General features: G+C 45.7%; 1 protein-coding gene across 1 annotated transcript in view; it reads right to left on the bottom strand.

The window, feature by feature from the left end:
• Positions 1–16,294: 16,294 nt before the first annotated feature.
• Positions 16,295–17,253, bottom strand: part of LOC119452490 (mucin-6) — a 30,036-nt gene continuing 29,077 nt past the window's right edge. Inside the window, exon 7 of the mRNA XM_037714607.2 lies at positions 16,295–16,516. Coding sequence (XP_037570535.2) covers positions 16,314–16,516 — 203 coding nt within the window. The 3' untranslated portion in view covers positions 16,295–16,313. The remainder of the gene's footprint in view (positions 16,517–17,253) is intronic.

Raw genomic sequence — 17,253 nt, 5'->3', positions numbered from 1 at the left:
CGTCAAAGGTGTTTGCCTATTTGTGTTTTTGTCACATACTTCACGCAAATTCCTTTGGGATGCCGCTGCATCCACTTTTTATTTATTTTACTATTCGCACTCATGCCTGCTGTACCTATCTGGTGGTGCGGGCTTCCCCATTTTATTTTTTAATTTTTTTATGTTTGGGACACAAAAAAGCAGTCACGGACACCGCGAGCGTTCGGCACAAATGTGGAGAAACGGAGAAGTGCGGATGGCGTCGGCAGCACCTCTGCGCGTTACCTCGTTGGTGCTGCTACAATTTGTTTCTCTCTCTCGCTCTCATTTTCTTTCTCTCTCTCGAGCATAGCGCGCGACGCTCCGCGAGGTGGTTGCTTGGCAACGCAGTGGCAGGCGGCACACATTACGACTGGCTTAAACAGCTCCGCTGTTAAAAACATAACTCAGGAATACTTCCATGAGCCGGTAATGGCACAGTAGCCCAGAAAAGACTAACACACTGATATGTTTATTTTTTTTTACGATACGGGATTAGAAAGCCTCTGCCGACCAGTATTACTCGTAAACCGGCCACAAGTCATAAAATTGAAAGTGGCGACGTATTCCTTAGTGTCCGTACCATCGACTTACGCTAGAAAAAGCTACGTCATGCCCTGCACGTAGATTAAACAGCTATAAGAAAACACTTCAGGCTTCTCGATGCAAGGTGGCTGCAAGTTCCTTTCGCGTGTGTGCGCATACATATTTCCAGAAGTCGGAGCGCAGGTTGCTGCCGTGGCCACCAGCAGCAAGAGAAAGCACTTCATTCTTGAAGCTTGCTAACGTCTAAGCTCGAAACCTTGAGGCACAAGTGGTAATCGTTCGAACGGTCGCGCCGCTTTTGTTCCCTCCTCAATATATCCCGGTTGCAGTCGTCATAGAGCACGCGATGCTAAACATTGCAGTCCGTAGTCTCAATCTTCCGCTGTGGTAGCAGCAGTTCCGAAGGGAAGTCGGCCGTGTATCTTGGCAAGCACTCGCGGGAGGCGCTGGATCGTTCTGTTCTTCTACTTCCTGCTTGCCGCCTTGCATGAAGTTTGGAAGTGTTTTTTCAGAATAATTGGCCGCTCAGATACAGTCTTTCTACCGGCTGTCATCTGCCGAAGTGCGCGATCAATTGTCGACGTGTGTTGCAAGTGAGCCAAATGTAGAACCCTAGCTTGCAGAGTCGAAAGAGAAAAACAATTAGGCCGGTGACACGACGTAGGAAGTCGCTAATAGAAAGCCTATCGGTTCAAAGCGCGTCGTCTGGAGATTAAACCTGCGCTTCATTTTTTGCTGCTTTTCTTCTGTTGCTTACTTATTATTGCGATAGCAATTATATGGACACTCCAAAGCAGATTTCTGCCGTCGGCGTCACCGTCGCCGTCGCCGTCGCCGTGAGGTTCCGTATGACGTCAGTGGAGATGAAATCGTCGCCGCGCTCCGCTATAAGTGGTTCTTGAGGGAAAGGGAAAGGTTGACGCTATCTTCTGCAGCCCTTGAGGGAGCACGGCTCAGCGCCGCCGAACGCTGTATGTGCGAGTGAAAGGGCGTGAGGGACGCGCGCTTTCACGGGGAGTGAACGCACGGCGGAGAACAAACGCGCGTTCTGTGCCGTGCTCCCTTAAGGGCTGCAGAAGTAGGCGTCTCTTTCCTCCTTTACAATCACCATATATGTAGAGCAAACGCGCCTTCTGACACACGAAAGGCCGTGGGGGGGGGGGGGGGGGCAGGGAAGGGAGGCGACGTTTAGCTGCGGCACCAAGTGCCTATTTCTATCAGAGGCTCCGGCAACAGTCACCAACGCCGCACGCATTTTGTGCGAACGCGGGCAAAACGCCGACGGCGTCGACAACAGTGCTGTGTGTTGCCGGTGCTGCTGCATGTCCAAGTTTGTACAGCGGATAAAACTGCTATCCTTACTCCGTATAGCTCTCTACTAAGTTGCTATCGCAATTGATGCTTCGCCTTTCGGGTGAAACTGCGACAACTTTTATTGCGATAGCAATTATATGGACACTCAAAAGCAGATTTCTGCCGTCGGCGTCGCCGTCGCCGTCGGCGTCGCCGTCGCCGTCGCCGTCGCCGTGAGGTTCCGTATGACGTCATTTGGAGATGAAATCGTCGCCGCGCGCCGAACGCTGTATGTGCGAGTGAAAGGGCGCGAGGGGTGCGTCTTTCACGGGGAGTGAACGCACGGCGGAGAACAAACGCGCGTTCTGCGCCGTGCTCGCTTAAGGGCTGCAGAAGTAGGCGTCTCTTTTCTCCTTTACAATCACCATATATGTAGAGCAAACGCGCCTTCTTCGGACGCGCGAGAGGCCGTGGGGGAGGGGGAGGGAAGGGAGGCGACGTTTAGCTGCGGCACCAAGTGCCTATTTATATCAGAGGCTCCAGCAACAGTCACCAACGCCGCACGCATTTTGAGCTAACGCGGGCAAAACGCCGATGGCGTCGACAACAGTTCTGCGTGTTGTTGCTACCAAAGCCGCTCACCTTACTTCGTATGACATTGCTGTGTTGCTATCGCATTCATTGCTTCGCCCTTAGGGCGAAACTGTGACATTTTTTAATAGCGCGGCTGTACCTAGCCGTAAAACGCGACCTATTTTCTCCTTCACCGTAAGGACAGTAATTTTTAACTTGCGTCACAGAACGCCAGGCTGTTCATTGCTGTTCCACAACCCTCCATTAGTAGCCTGTTCTAGTAGCCTGTCGGTTGCTTGCGGGTCATAAGGTGCTAGAGGTCAGCGGTGTCCTTTTTGTGTTGTCATCGTTTTCAGCGCTCATTTCAAGCATGCATCAATTCCAGCTACCATGTAGCTTTAAACCATACGAGAAGGTGTCACGCAACTTATATACGCGGCAAGTAGTGCTCGCGCTATCACAGCGTATCAGGTACACAGGGAAAAGAATGCATCCGTCGAAGCTCAACGGCTCTTTGGCAGTGCGGTTTTTCGCTAACTCCATGAGACATATCTGTTACTCGGTTGGTCCAGTCGGTCCATTGTATTGGCGCGTTTACTGTTACAAGCTGCTTCATGTCTGCATTAATCCACATTTAACTCTTGGCCGCATGCTGATTAGTTAGAAAACATTTTTGAAAACTTTAATTATGTGTTTCTACACTGGGTGATCAGTTTTGCTTTGAGAAATTTTGAAAAATGGCCTGTTGCGGATAACATATTTCTTGTCTTTGAGCTGTATTATTGTGAGAGAGCAGACAGTTTTTGCAAGAGAAATTGAAACATATTTTAAACCACTTATAAAAAGTGCAGTAAATAACGACCTAACTAATTACTTTATAGTAGATATTGCAATATAAGAATTTTTACCCTGAGTTTGCAAGTTGTATTCAGTTGGAAAGAATTTCCAGATTAACACCTATCTGGACATGTGCGCCATCAAACTGGCCATAAGAATGTATACTTTACAGCTGATGTTTTAAACAAAACGCTCTTCTGTGCATCGAAGCACAAAAGTAACTGGCACGCCAATGTATTTCGTCCCCCAATATGGGAAATAATATCTCGAAACTCGTGTTCTCCTGGAAATTCATTTCAAGTCTTGCAAATTTACCGGCTATAACTCGTAAATTGCAATATGTGCAGTAAAGTAATTCACCAAGAAAGTAATTAAGTCAATTGCCGTTAATTAGTACGATATATGTCTCAATTTCTCGTGCTAGTAATGCCTGCCTCTTCGAATATTACAGCTCCCGGACAAAAATTATGCCCAGGCTGCCGTCAGCGCGGTAGCTTGTGCAAGAGTAATCTTTGCCGGGAAACGTACGCGGTGAACGCTACGTGCTTTGCATTGCTATCGCAAGCGCCTTATCGTCGGATGCTTGCTTTGTGCTTGTTCTTTATTGAAACGAATGCTGCTCTACATGTTGTACGTGTGATTTCAAAGAATGTAGGCACTTTTTGCTTCACTTTGCTGAGTGCATGAAGCCTCTGCTTCATGCACTCAGCAAAGTGCGTGAATGAAGCACAGTGGTGCGAGCCACCGCTCCTGCCCTAAACGGGCACCAGGATCGGCCCATATTTTCGGTAACGGATGCGGACACGAAAATAGCAGACCGCCGAGAGGCTAACAGCTTCACTGTAAAATTACAAATGGGTGCCTCTTAAACTGCGTGGAAACACGGCTCAGTGTTAGCCGTGCGAGATCCATCAAGGCTCTCGCACGGTTAACAGTGGTGCCACTCTTGGCAACTTTCGACGCAAAACGACCGCAGTTCCTGTTTTTCCAGTTGTGACGCTCGCGCCCAGTTAATGGCCTAGTGAGAACAATTATTAATTCTAATGGCCTCCCCTATGAAACGGGGTGACAACAAATGGTCACCTGACTTGCTCGAGCTAATCATATTTTATTACATCAATTGCGGCCTAGCATTCTGCCTATCTTTATATTCATTATCTTCATTAAAAGCTCTATCTTTATCATGTATAGTTACCCTACACTGTCAAGGCTCCGGTTATATCACTCTCTTCTTTGCTTTTCTTTCAATGATACTCCTAACGTGTCTTGCTTATTTCGACCGATGACCAGTTCTGAAATTCTTTGGATTAAATTTAATAAATATTACATTCCATTCCGTAGTGTTTAAATTGCAGAACATAATTTTTCAATTTCGGGGGCACAGGCAAGTTCCGAAAGTTGATTAATCACGGTCTGAAATCCGAGTTCCTACTCGTGCAGTAGAGGCGACGCGGTCATGCCTCACTAGACGGACATAGTATTCTCCCTACCTCAACCATCAAGACACAGCCTTCGAAGAAAACTGCAAAAACAACCAGTTCATCTTAAGAACCAGGCGCCACCCCCCCCCCCCCCCCCCGATAGTAAGAATGCGCCGAAGGATTGCCAGTGAGAAACACGGACAGAATGAACACAGTCTGATGAGGTGTAGGCTCTCAAGCTAATACCCCTGACACACTGGCACATGACAAAGCAGTATCACCCTCCTGGCAAACTTCCTTAGCGGGAAAGAAGATCGGGCATCAGTTTTTCGAGCAGAAACGTGTACTATCACATACAGCGTGCACAACTCATATTCAATAGACGAAAACGTGTTACATAACTACAGTGCCCCGTAAGTGTTTTTTACCTTGGAAAATGTATTATTCTTTAGCGGTAATGCGATTTGTCAAACAGTAAAGATTTACACAAGCTATACTCTCAAACGATCGCAACACGTCGCTAGCGCCGCCATGTTGAATTGCGAATATGCGCATTATGAGCCATAAAAAGCGGGGAAACAATGCTTTTAGGTTCTGCAATCACTAAATGTAATCTACATGCGCAGGTTTTTATAGATGTTTCCTCTCTTGCTTCTTCAACAAACAACGCTTTTTTTTCCGCGTTCATCTGAGGAACCACTTAAAGAGGTTAGTGCAATGCCGTGTGTCATCGGCGCAACTCTTTTCTGCGAAGGGTCCTTCGGAGTAACAAAATGGGTTTCCTGCAAAGGACTTTACTTTTGCCCGTTTGTCAGGGGTATATCATGCGTTCTGTATTGTAGCAATTGATATTCCCCGTTGTTCAACGGCAAAGAAGACATTCCTGCTGCCCTGATCGACGCCATACGCCGTCAAGTGTGACTGTACAGGCTGCGCATGCGCCAATGTTCCAGTGGCCGTCGGCTGTCCGGCAGTTACGCGAGGGGCAGCTATCACGGACCAGACCGGATACAAAAGCGGCTGCAGGCAGCCAACCTGTCGCAGTCTGACGGGAGGTGGGCTCGCAAGCTAACCTGTCTTCTGTTTTGTAGGTAAGCCTACATTCGGGCGATAGCTATTTTTTTATTGTTTGTTTTCACGCCGTCCGTCTGCTACAGGGCCTTTTGCGTTGTGCTCTGTGTCTTTGTTATGTCCCTTGAATCAATAATTGGAAACTGTGCTGCGTGTCGTGAGCCCTTACCACGAGATACGCAAAGCGTGTGCTGTTGTGAATGTAGCAGTCTCTATCACACTGGGAAGGGCTCACGTGTTGGAAAAAAGAATGTAAAGCCAGTTGGGTGTGTTCTAAGTGCGTCATGAAAAAAAGCGACATCCGGCGAAACGGCTGGTTCTGAAGAGCGGCAGCCCACTCTGCCAGAGGTAACGACAGCCATCAGTTCTGTTCAGATTAGGCTAGATGAATTCGGTTTGTGAGTAGAGACTTGATAAGGCCATGCAGTTGCCGTCCTATAAGAATCACTCAGTGTTGGGATTAGTTGAAACGCAACGTAAACTATATCGAAGAGATTTAAGGCACGATGGAAATGCTTTAAAAAATACGATAAAATAACCACATCCATTGTCTCTCAGAACAGACAGGTTGCTGCTCCGAAGAAACACTCTGATGACTTAGACGCACGTCCTGTGACGAAGGACAAAAAATCGCCCAACTGCAGACAGCGGTTACAAATTTAGAGATTATTCTAGAAGTAATAATATCAAAATTAATGCTGTGAAAGCTTGTGAAAATGAAGTTCTTAACATTTTTTGAGGTCACTAGCAAAAAAACTTGATATCCCATCACTGCCTGCTGATTGTATCGATGTAGCTGATAGGCTGCCAGCTAGGAATGGAAGGATACAGTCGATAATCGTAAAATTTACTTCCAGAGCAGATTGAGACAGATGGTTTAGCAAGCTTGGAATATTGATAAAAGAAAACAATTTCATCAATGAGAATTTTATGACTGAAACGAGGAGACTGCTTTGGCAGGCAAAGCAAGTAGCCAAGACCAACGACCAAGGCATTCAAGTTTGTGTGGACCAAGAACGGAATGGTCTTCATGAGGAAAATTGAACGATCTGGCGTGAAGAAATGGTCAGCGAAACGGATCTGCTAAGGCTAACTTAGTCAAGTCCGCTGGGCTCACTTCATTCGCTGAATGGGTAGAAAGAAGGTTACGATTCAATGATAGCTGTACCGCACCATTTCTAGACCTTGTACACATTAATATCAGAAGCATTAAAAAGCACTGGGATTCATTCATTAAATGTGTACTTGAGCGAAGCATTCAAATCCGTTGACATCCTCATATTAACAGAGATAAACATATCAGTGTCCCAATCTGCAGCGTATGTTCGCAAAGGTTTTCAGTCACATTCAAAGTGCCGTCACCTGGGTAAGGGCCGTGGTATTTACGTTGTTAGGAGCGAATCAATAATGGAAGTAATTTCTACTGACTTTACCGCAGCGAACGTCATTTCCTTACATTATCCAAGCCTAAAGCTACTTTTCTGGTAATGGCAGTGTACAGGCCACCTAATTCAGTTCTGAAATTATTTTTATCGGCATTATCTATATTCGTTACCAAACATGCTCGTCATAACATAATTATAGCGGGGGACATAAACATTGATGTCACCAAACCAAGAAAACAGGGAGTCGCTCATTATGTAGATGCGACGCGAGCCGAAGGTTGTGGACGGAGACAAGCATGGTCGCCTGAACACTGCGTTTAACCTTCGTCCTCCACTTTCAGCACTAATGCACGGCACCGTTCTTGTGTGGTTACTTACACACTTCCCCCGCCCCCCGAGAGAGTCGTAGGTACAGGGGCGGACGATACCCTCTCTTGAGCAGTGTATGGGTGACAGGGCCTTTGTCAGGCAGACTATGTTCTGCCTTTAGCCTTGCCATCCAAGACCTTCATTGTGTCTGAATCAATGCTGAATAAAAAAAAAATCTCCTCACATGCACGATTTCAGTGTGGCAGTCCGGTGACGTCTGGAAGAGCCCAGGTGGCCGAGGCTGGCTGTTGCACTCCAGACGACATATCCATGCTCCGATGATGAAAGGTTTGGACACACGGCTGCCGTGGGAACTCCAATGTAATTGTGACTTGCAGACACACGGTGTCTCCTGCACGAACGTGCGGTGGACTGGGTCGTTGCGGCGGCGTCTCTGTCGCTCTGGTAAGCCAAGAAAGTGCCCGTGTCTTTTCCGTCGTCGTGTACAGCGTTGTCGCAAGAATCCTTGGAGGGGGGGCAGTACTGATAGATGGTTCTAAACATGCATTTGGAGACGCTCTTTTCTTGCAAAACACCGTATTCCTTAAGTTCGCCTTGGATTGAGTAAGCTTTGGCGTTGATGTCTTTCTTGTTGTCGCACCTGTAGAAATATCGGTGACGGTCTTCGTAGCCTTCTGTTTCGAAGTCGTGGTTACTGCCGTTGTTCTTGGAGTTGATGCCGATGATGTTGTTGCGACATTTGTTGAGGTAGCACTTCTATAAAAATATGCATTTGATTTCTTTCGCAAATTAAAGTGGGGATCACTTGGTAGCTGGTACACTGCTCGCTTGTGGGAGACTCGACTAATGGCAAAAGTATTATGCCAGGCATCACAGAAGTTTCTTCTGAGGCTGCTGCAACGCCCTAATGAGTGTGTGCTACTGTTATATGGCAGGGTGCGACGCTAGGTGCCTGCGACGCTTCTGCAGAGGCAACGGCTCGTTGCGGTGTTATGCGCGGAAAAAAGATTTTGTGTTGCGAAGTGGCTTGGGGGTTTCCTAACGAACGTGGTTTATCCGCTGCTGCCGAAAGTGAATTGTCTTCCTTGTGGAAAGAGCACACGCCCGTGCTGGTTTCCTTCTATACTCTTGGTGGGAAGGCAGTCTGCTTCATGTCACCGCTGGAAGCAATAGCAGCGCTCTTTGCTTGACTGGTGTGAACGGTACCGTAGTCTGAGTCAATGCTGCTTGGAATCCTGGATGCTATATCATTAGATGATGTCGCTGTACACGTGACTTCACTACGAGCTTCCAGTGATAGGTCCGACTCTGGAAAATTCGAGGTGCCATGCGCAAACGAAGCAATTCTGTGAAGCACGGGCTGCGGAATGAGCGTCATAGATGACTGGCGTGACTTGAAACCAGGCGGCAGGTCGCACGTATAAGACGCAGTGAACGCATCTGATGCATTCGCGATGGCAGGAGTATGATAGCATAATGAAGACGCACATATTCGTGATTCCTGCACGGCACTGAAACCTGGTGGAAAGTTTGGTCTTTAAGCGAAGTGACTTGGATATCGCTCAGCGAACGGAGGCTTTACTATGTCCATTGTGCGTGGTGAAATCATGGTAGGCGTTCGATTTTGTTTCGTCTTTTCGGGAGGGTCACTACATGAGAAACTTGACGATGATCGAGTCATTGGTGGCTTTGGTTGGCAATGATGATGATTGCTACGTGGAGACTGCGGTTGACTGCTGCGACGCAGTTTAAATGCCTCTAGCTTTTGGGTAATGGAGGGGTCTGCAGCGTATACGTGAAATCGGCTGATCATCTCTAATTCTCGTCCACGATTCGTGGTTTTCGAAGATGTGCGTAAGGTAAAAGCGAAAGGCCTCACAGGTTACGTAGTCATTGAAGTTTGCGACCATCTCCCGTTCCGACCATCATGCAGCGGATCTGTGGAACTCAAAGAGGCGGAACCAATCTTCCACGGGCCCATTGTCCACTGATCCGGTGTACTTGGGTATGTCTAAGGCTTGCGATGGGGCGGCCATGATGCTGGTCTGTTTCGGTGGTGGATCTGTGCGCTTGGGGTTCACGGCGTGGCGTGTAAGGCCTCCATGTTGATGTGCGGCTGATGAGGTGGCTACCAAGTCTTCATCCTGTCGGCTTGTGTGACGCGAGCAGAAGGTTGCGGACGGAGACAAACATGATCGCCCGAACACTGCCTTTAATCTTCGTGTTCCTCTTTCACCAATAATTCACGGTACCGTCCTTGTGTGGTTCGTTACACAGATTTGCTTTCAACCCACGGTTTAGTACATTTAATACACGATTTCACCCGTGAAGAACTTGTAGCTTCTCGGCTCACGAGATAATGTATTGATCATACAGCGTCGAGATGCCCACACTTCGAAACCGATGCTGCCGTTATACATAAAAAAGTGGAAGATCATTATTTTACGACCTTATGTGTGACAGATACTACCTCTACTGAAGTTCACGTGAATCACATGGGATACTTCATAGATGACACAAAGGCACATAAGTTTATCAGAAACTTTGAGTGGACGATATTAGACACTACCAACTATGTGATAATGTATAATCAATTGACCGATCAGTTTAGTACGTTGTTTTACTGACCACGAAGGAAGTGAATTCGAAACGTAAACATCCAAGGAAAAAATGGAAAACAGCATCCAATGGTGAATTATCTTATCAAAAAGATAGGTTATGGAGGCTTTGTAAAAGTTGGCCGACAAATTCAGATCTGCCCCTAGAACATCCAACCACGCGTAACAAGCTTACTGCACAGTTACGAATAAACAAACGTGAATACTATGCTGAAAAATGTTCACAGTATGTTCATTAACATAGCACAAACATGGAGCTTGGTCAATGAATTGGCTGGAAAACCTGAACGTAAAAATCTAAAAGATAGCTTGCTGAAAACATTTGCGCCTGCAGAGTCATTGGAAATTCTTAACTCCTTTAAAGAAGCCTTTGAACTATCGCGAAAAATACTAAAACAGCAGTCTTCTAGAAGTATCAGTTTAAATTACATGGTTCAGATGATTCTAAACTCTGCTGTTTTACCATCCAATATTGCAACGGACCTGTGGAAGTTGATTAAAGCAATTCCACTCAACAAAACGACAGGTTCTGACGGAATAAGAGCCCGAGACATAAAATAGAATTTCTTTCATCTGCAAAGTGTATTCTTGTTTATAATGAATGGATGTTTAAGAAACAGGTATTATTCCGCAGGGTTTAATGACCTCAGTAATTAGACTAATTTTATCAGAAGGGTAGTAAAGTAGATAAAAATAGTTAGAGACCAATTGCAATAATGAACGTGTTAATGCATATAATGGAGAAATTTCTTCACACTTGCATGATATGGTTTTGCAATAAATTTGATGTTACAAATCCGCCCCAATACAGTTTTACACGTAGTCTAAGTACAGTAGATCTATGTGAAGTAACGATTATATATGTAAAAATATTGATCAAAATAATATTGCGCTCAGGCTTTTTTTAGATCTGACAAGAACTTTTGAAACTATAGAACACAACATCATGTTATACAAATTTGAAAGTATTGCTTTCCGAGGTCCTTGTTATAAATTGTTTTCCAAATATTTTTCAAACCATTTGCATGTAGTCTCTATAAAAATACTTATAGCGATTTTACATCTATTAGATATGGTGTACATCAAGGGTTGGTTCTGGGAATATTTTATTTAACATTTCCATCAATGATATCGCCAACATACAACTGAATGCTGCCATATTTCGATATGCTGATGACACTGCAATACTTATATCACGTGATTTGTATTGCGAGGCCTTAAACTACTTCAAAAAAGTCTCAATACGTGGGGTTGATTGCTTAAATACTAGCCAAATATATTTAAACAAAAAAACTACCATGAAATGTTTTAGAATTCATCATAAGACTGTTAACCTAGACCTGTCCATTCAGTTACATGGTTCTCAGTGTTCAGGGCGCTCTTGCATGTTCCTACCGTTATCCCCTTCCTTTAATCCCTTTGGACTTCATTTTGACGACCGTATGTTGTGGGATGTTCACATTGACTACGTTATCAAAGGTTTACGAACAGTAGCAGCATAGTTATAAACACTTAAATTTAACACCCCTCTTAAGGGGCGACGGTTTTTAAGGCTCTGGGCCAGTATGTCCTGAGATATGGTATTTCCGTCTATGGTTCCTGCGCACAAACAAAAGTAGATCGAGTGGATAAATTATCACTCGTACATGGTATTTCTTTGAGCACACTGTATGGTACCGCTTATGATTGTTTAGACAATAACGCAAGAAATAATATTGCTGGTGTTTAATTATTTTCAGATTGGTTTGTACAAGTGATACTTCTTCCCAATATTTTCACGAATGGTCACAAAATAGGACAGAGGAAATCTAAAACGCTAAAAAAACATACCTTTATAAATTGCCGCGTATATATATATATACGAACTATGGTAAAAAGTGTCGAGAATATTACGTTCCTTTTCATTTTCCCGAGTTGCCCAAAGAAATATTTCGACAACATTCCATAATGCAGCCACACAACAAATTAAAACATGGTTGCTTTCTAGTTAAATATTAGGTAGGTATTGTGTCTATTTTTTGTTGCTATTAATATTTTTTCACTCTTGTCTTGTAAGCAATGAAAATATTGTGTTTTTTTACGTAAGTATTTTTTTCCAGTTTCCCGAAGAAATAACGGGGCAGAATTCAAGCGAAAAATGAATCAAGATTGACTTTTTTTTTCTCTACTTACGCAAGTAAAATAATTTTGAAGCTGTGGCTACACGTATAATATATGTTGTATTTTTGTCTTCTAAGCAGCGAGATAGCATCTCATGTCAGCCGTGACCCGCCCACAAGGGACTTGCGCTCATGCGGGCACAAAATGTGTAAAATGTTCTGAGCTGCTGTATGTATGCTAATGTATGTATGTATGTATGTATGTATGTATGTATGTATGTATGTATGTATGTATGTATGTATGTATGTATGATACGTCTCGTACAAGCCTTGGTCATTTTTCGGATAACTTACATCGTCGCATACGCCATCTTTCAGGTGGCGGAAAGGCCGAAGAATAACGGAATCATACGAAAGGCCTGCAAAGAAGCCCTAGCTCTACCCACGGGTACATACAGTGCCCGTTTGCTAGCCCTTGGACTGTATAACACACTTTACGAATGTATTGAAGCCCGCCCCATTGCGCACAGAGCCAACGCCACCTACGTGACACAAGGCCTGCGCACTCCGCGATCCATGACGTCATGCTACCTCACCCGACTGCCACAGAATCTAATGGTGATGCTCCGGAGTAAGCCGCGGGGATTTTGACGTCACCGCTTTCGTCACGCCGGGCTTTACAGTGGAAATTTCGGTCCAAGCCCCAAGAAATCATAAAGGATACTGCACACGCCTTCTATCTGGGTGGCGTTGAGGGATCGCGCCTATCCACCACTGCCTCTGGACGCCACGTATTCCTACTCCTACGTTGCGCAAGCCACAAGCCGCTGATGCAACGGTTGGCATCCCACTGGACATTCGACCAAAACTGCGAATCCTCCAGCTGGAGCATCGACCCTGAACACCACGTAAGGAGAAGAGAAGCCATATCCCAAACATTAGAAAAACAATATGGGGACACTAACACCACGGTGCATACGGACGCTGCAGACTACGCGCGGTTTCGCCAAAACTGTGATCACACCCCTACCCTCATAACGAGCTTCATTGTAACACAGTCCAATACCCTCCAAGCGAATGAGGCAGCAACCCCGTTAGCCATACCTCAGACAAAATCGGAGACTATAATCATTGACTCTCAAGCCGCCTGCCGGGCCTATATGACCGGAAGAATCCCTAAGACGGCAATGCATATCCCTTCCCAGAATTCGGCCCCAGAAATGTATAAAAAATTCACAGGGTCACTTATGTTATCCCTAAGTTGACTTGAAGGCGGAAGCCCAAGTGTTGATGTTTTTAAGACGGCCACCTGACGTAAACATACCCCTTAATTCGCTTAGTCTACGTCACTTAACCAGCCTTCTTAATTCGCTTACTCAACCACTTAATTCGCTTAGTCATCCTCCTGAATTCGCTCATCCTCCGAAGTCATCCCTCTTAAATCAAAACATCAAGGGTTTGACTTCCACCCAACATCGTGGGTACAAGTGCCTTAATTGACTCTATCTTAATTACCTGTGCCTGAATAAACTGTCTTAACTACAAATAACGGTGGTGGGTTGAAGTCGCACGGACGGTCTAAGGTTCTACTCCCACCAAAGGTCGTGGGTTCGAGTGCTTTAACTCTATCCTAGGTAACTGTGCCTTAATTAACTTCGCCTTAATTCCCATCAAAGGGGGAGGGTTCGTATCTATTTTGTACCTTTCGTGTCACCGACACGTTTTCGCTCAACATCGACTGGCTAATGAGACATATAAGGCTTTCGCCTTAATAATCTTGACGCCTGCTCAGTTGTTCATCATCATCATCAGCCTATATTTTATGTCCGCTGCAGGATGAAGGCCTCTCCCTGCGATCTCCAATTACCCCTGTCTTGTGCTAACTGATTACAACTTGCGCCTGCAAATGTCCCAAATTCATCCCCCACCTAGTATTCTGCTGTACTCGACTGCACTTCCCTTCTCTTGGTACCCATTCTGTAACTCTAATGGTCTACAGATCATCAGTCCTAAGCATTACATGGCCTGCCCAGCTCTATTTTAACGCGATAGCGTTTAGGGCCCCATGTCGCAGAAAATCCGGCGTCGGCAACCGGCGTGTGATCGCTGGTGGAGGAGAAAATCATCCAACCACATTGACCGCGCAGGCCTTCCACGTGGTGCCAGGTTTTGGTGAACAGATTATTAATTTCTCACAGAGAAATCCATCAGAAAAATCGTAAAGTACTACTTTACCATTCGGCGTCGGATTCGCCATCGGATTGTTTACTAATCGGCGTCGGATTGCAATTTGAATGTACGAGAAAACCTAATTCTGCTGCGAGTAAACCTAAACACTAACCCTTTTCCAGATTTCTACCAGACCTGCGCGCGTCGGGGCAATAGCAAAAAATTTATAAAATCACGAAAAGGTGCTAGGGCCTTCACATTTTAATATGAGACCACTCATATTGTCCTTGAAAAAACGTCTTTCCAGCAATGCATTTAAGTTTAAAAGTGAAGCCGACATTAAGGGGATCGATGTAATCTTGACCTTTGTAAGCTGGCTTTCCCACGTCTAGTGTTGCAGTGAATGAAGCCTACTTGCGGTATGCGCACGATGCGATGCGAACGGGTCACGATAACGCTATCGCGTTCTATTTTTTCTCTTATTCTCAATTAGAATATCAGCCAACCCAGTTTGCACTCTCATCCACACCGCTCTCGTCCTGTCTCTTAACATTAGGCCTAACATTTTTCGTTCCATCGCTCTTTGTGCGGTCCTTAATTTGTTCTCTAATTTGTTACTGCGCGGTAATTTAGCGGCCCACGCGGACGCCCGATATCTTGCAAACCAGGAACCACTGGGGGACGACGAGCGAGCAGGCCACGCTATCACTACTTTATGTGACGTCACTAAACACTATACAGCCATGGTTCACATCCACTACGGGGGATTGGCCAAGCAGACCAATCCCATATGTTCTTGATTGCTGCGGCTGCTGTAGTTGTTATCGCCTTCAACATATGGTACGTATTCACGAGGGGTGATTGAATTGGCCAATGTTCGTGATGCAAAAATAACATAAGCCCTTGCTTCCTGTTACCTGAGTGGTCTGTATGGTCTATGTTTAAATAATAATGAATTATTATAATATAAACACAGGCAGTACTGCATATTACTTTAACAAAAGAACTTATCACTATTAACCATTACAAATTATTTTGTTAAAGTGATCAGGTCATTTTTGACGAAGTCGCAATTATTAAAAATGCGACCTAAAGTTAAAAGTGAGGAAAAGGTGGTGAACAGGACAGTCTGCTGTAGTAATGGCCAACTCATGCACAACATGACACACTTCCTTTCGGGTTCGACCAAGGGTAATTGCACAGAATATAAAACGTTGCGCACTGGGACAGGAATCCCTATGTACACTATAGGGATTTCTCAAAGTACGTTGTTCTTGTTGTTCCTCTAATAATGGCACACATCCCCTCAAAGTAGGTCTTGCTTTCGCAAATATATTTTCAGCAATAAAAGTGAGAACGGTCCAGTGGTTCTATATCCCCACATTACGCACAGAATTTCGATGGTGCGAACCCACAACCAATCATGTACAGATTTATTTGCGGTTCTCGACATCGTAATAGGGTAACGAAAGTTCGAATTGCCGAAAGGACAAGACCATACATTCCAGGCGAACGCTAAATGTCCATAATCCGGTGCAGCAAAGAGAAGCAATTTTTTTTTTTTTTGACCGAGGAAATGTTTTCGCAATTTTGGCACCACCAGCAGGGTAAGGTGATACTATGCAACGTGAGAAAGTACTTTATTGGCCGGAAGTGGCGCACCGACGGGGGGGGGGGGGGATTCGGGGGTTGTAACCTCCCCCCCCCCCCTGAAGCTGGCTTAACCCCCCCTTTTGTTTAACCCCTTTTCTTTCCGTACGCATTTGAGTGCTGCAACTAAGATGTAAGACGCGCAATCGTCTGCACACTCGCAAAAAGCGCATTTTTTTCACAATTTCCCGTGAAGAAATCGAAATTAGTGCTGTTTAGATGGTATTGGCAAACTGTCAACCCCCCCCCCCCCCCCCCTGGCAGAGATCCTGGGTGCGCTACTGTTGGCCGGTAATATTCGTTCTAAACAGACGTTGGGCACTGGTCTTCGCGAACGCAGTTGTTCTGGGCGTCGCGGTAGAATCCCCTGGTGCAGACGCAGCCTTGCTGGCAGTCGAACGTGCATTCGGGACCGATGGTCTTCTTTTCGCACGTGGCCTCCGCGCAGGAGCTGCTCACGCACGTCTTCCACTCCTCGTTCTCGCGGCATGACGGCTGAGCCCTTCCTGCACAGCGGAGGGAGCGAGAAGTCATTGCGCGTGCGCGGCAGCGAATACTAGATAGGGAGAGAAAGGCCAAGGAAAGACAGGACGCTTAACCAGAGCACATTTCTTGGTGTTTATGCTGTACCGGGAAATAGGGAAAGAGGTGCTAAAGATAAGAGAAAAATAAAAGAAAATAAACAAACACAACAATACAGAACTGTTTCTGTGGCCGCTGTCAAACAGTCTGCCAACGCGTTACATGGTCATACACAGTGTCAACGCACCACTAATACATTCTACGTCACACAGTGCACAGTCCCAAATTGTCACACAGTCTGGTGTGCTTTAAATAACGCATCAACGCCTTCAAATCAGCTCGCGCTGATGTTCGTTGAGGCCAGTTTCCAAGATTTTCAACTCCCATGAGTGGGCGCCGCTTGTCCATTTGATCTAGCGTGGCTGTCAAAGCTGCTATCTGCGGGTTGAAACGAGAGCACTCGCAGAGAAACGTGCGCGATCCTTTCGCTGCACCCGCAGATTTCACAAAGTGGGCCATGGACCATTCTGATCAGAAAGCAGTACGCACTGGAAAATGCTACTCCAAGCCACAGACGGGCTACAAGGGTGCAATCACGTCATGGAAGGTCGGACGGAAGACGGAGCTGTAAATTAGGGCCCAGGGTATACTACTTCTAACAAGCTTCTTCGCGGCTAGTTTTTGTGAACTTTCAATTGTATTCGTGACTCAGTCCGTTGCT

Source organism: Dermacentor silvarum, chromosome 5 (assembly GCF_013339745.2).
Source record: "Dermacentor silvarum isolate Dsil-2018 chromosome 5, BIME_Dsil_1.4, whole genome shotgun sequence".
Classification (NCBI taxonomy): Eukaryota; Metazoa; Arthropoda; class Arachnida; order Ixodida; family Ixodidae; genus Dermacentor; species Dermacentor silvarum.
This window is presented reverse-complemented; position numbering and strand designations above follow the sequence as displayed.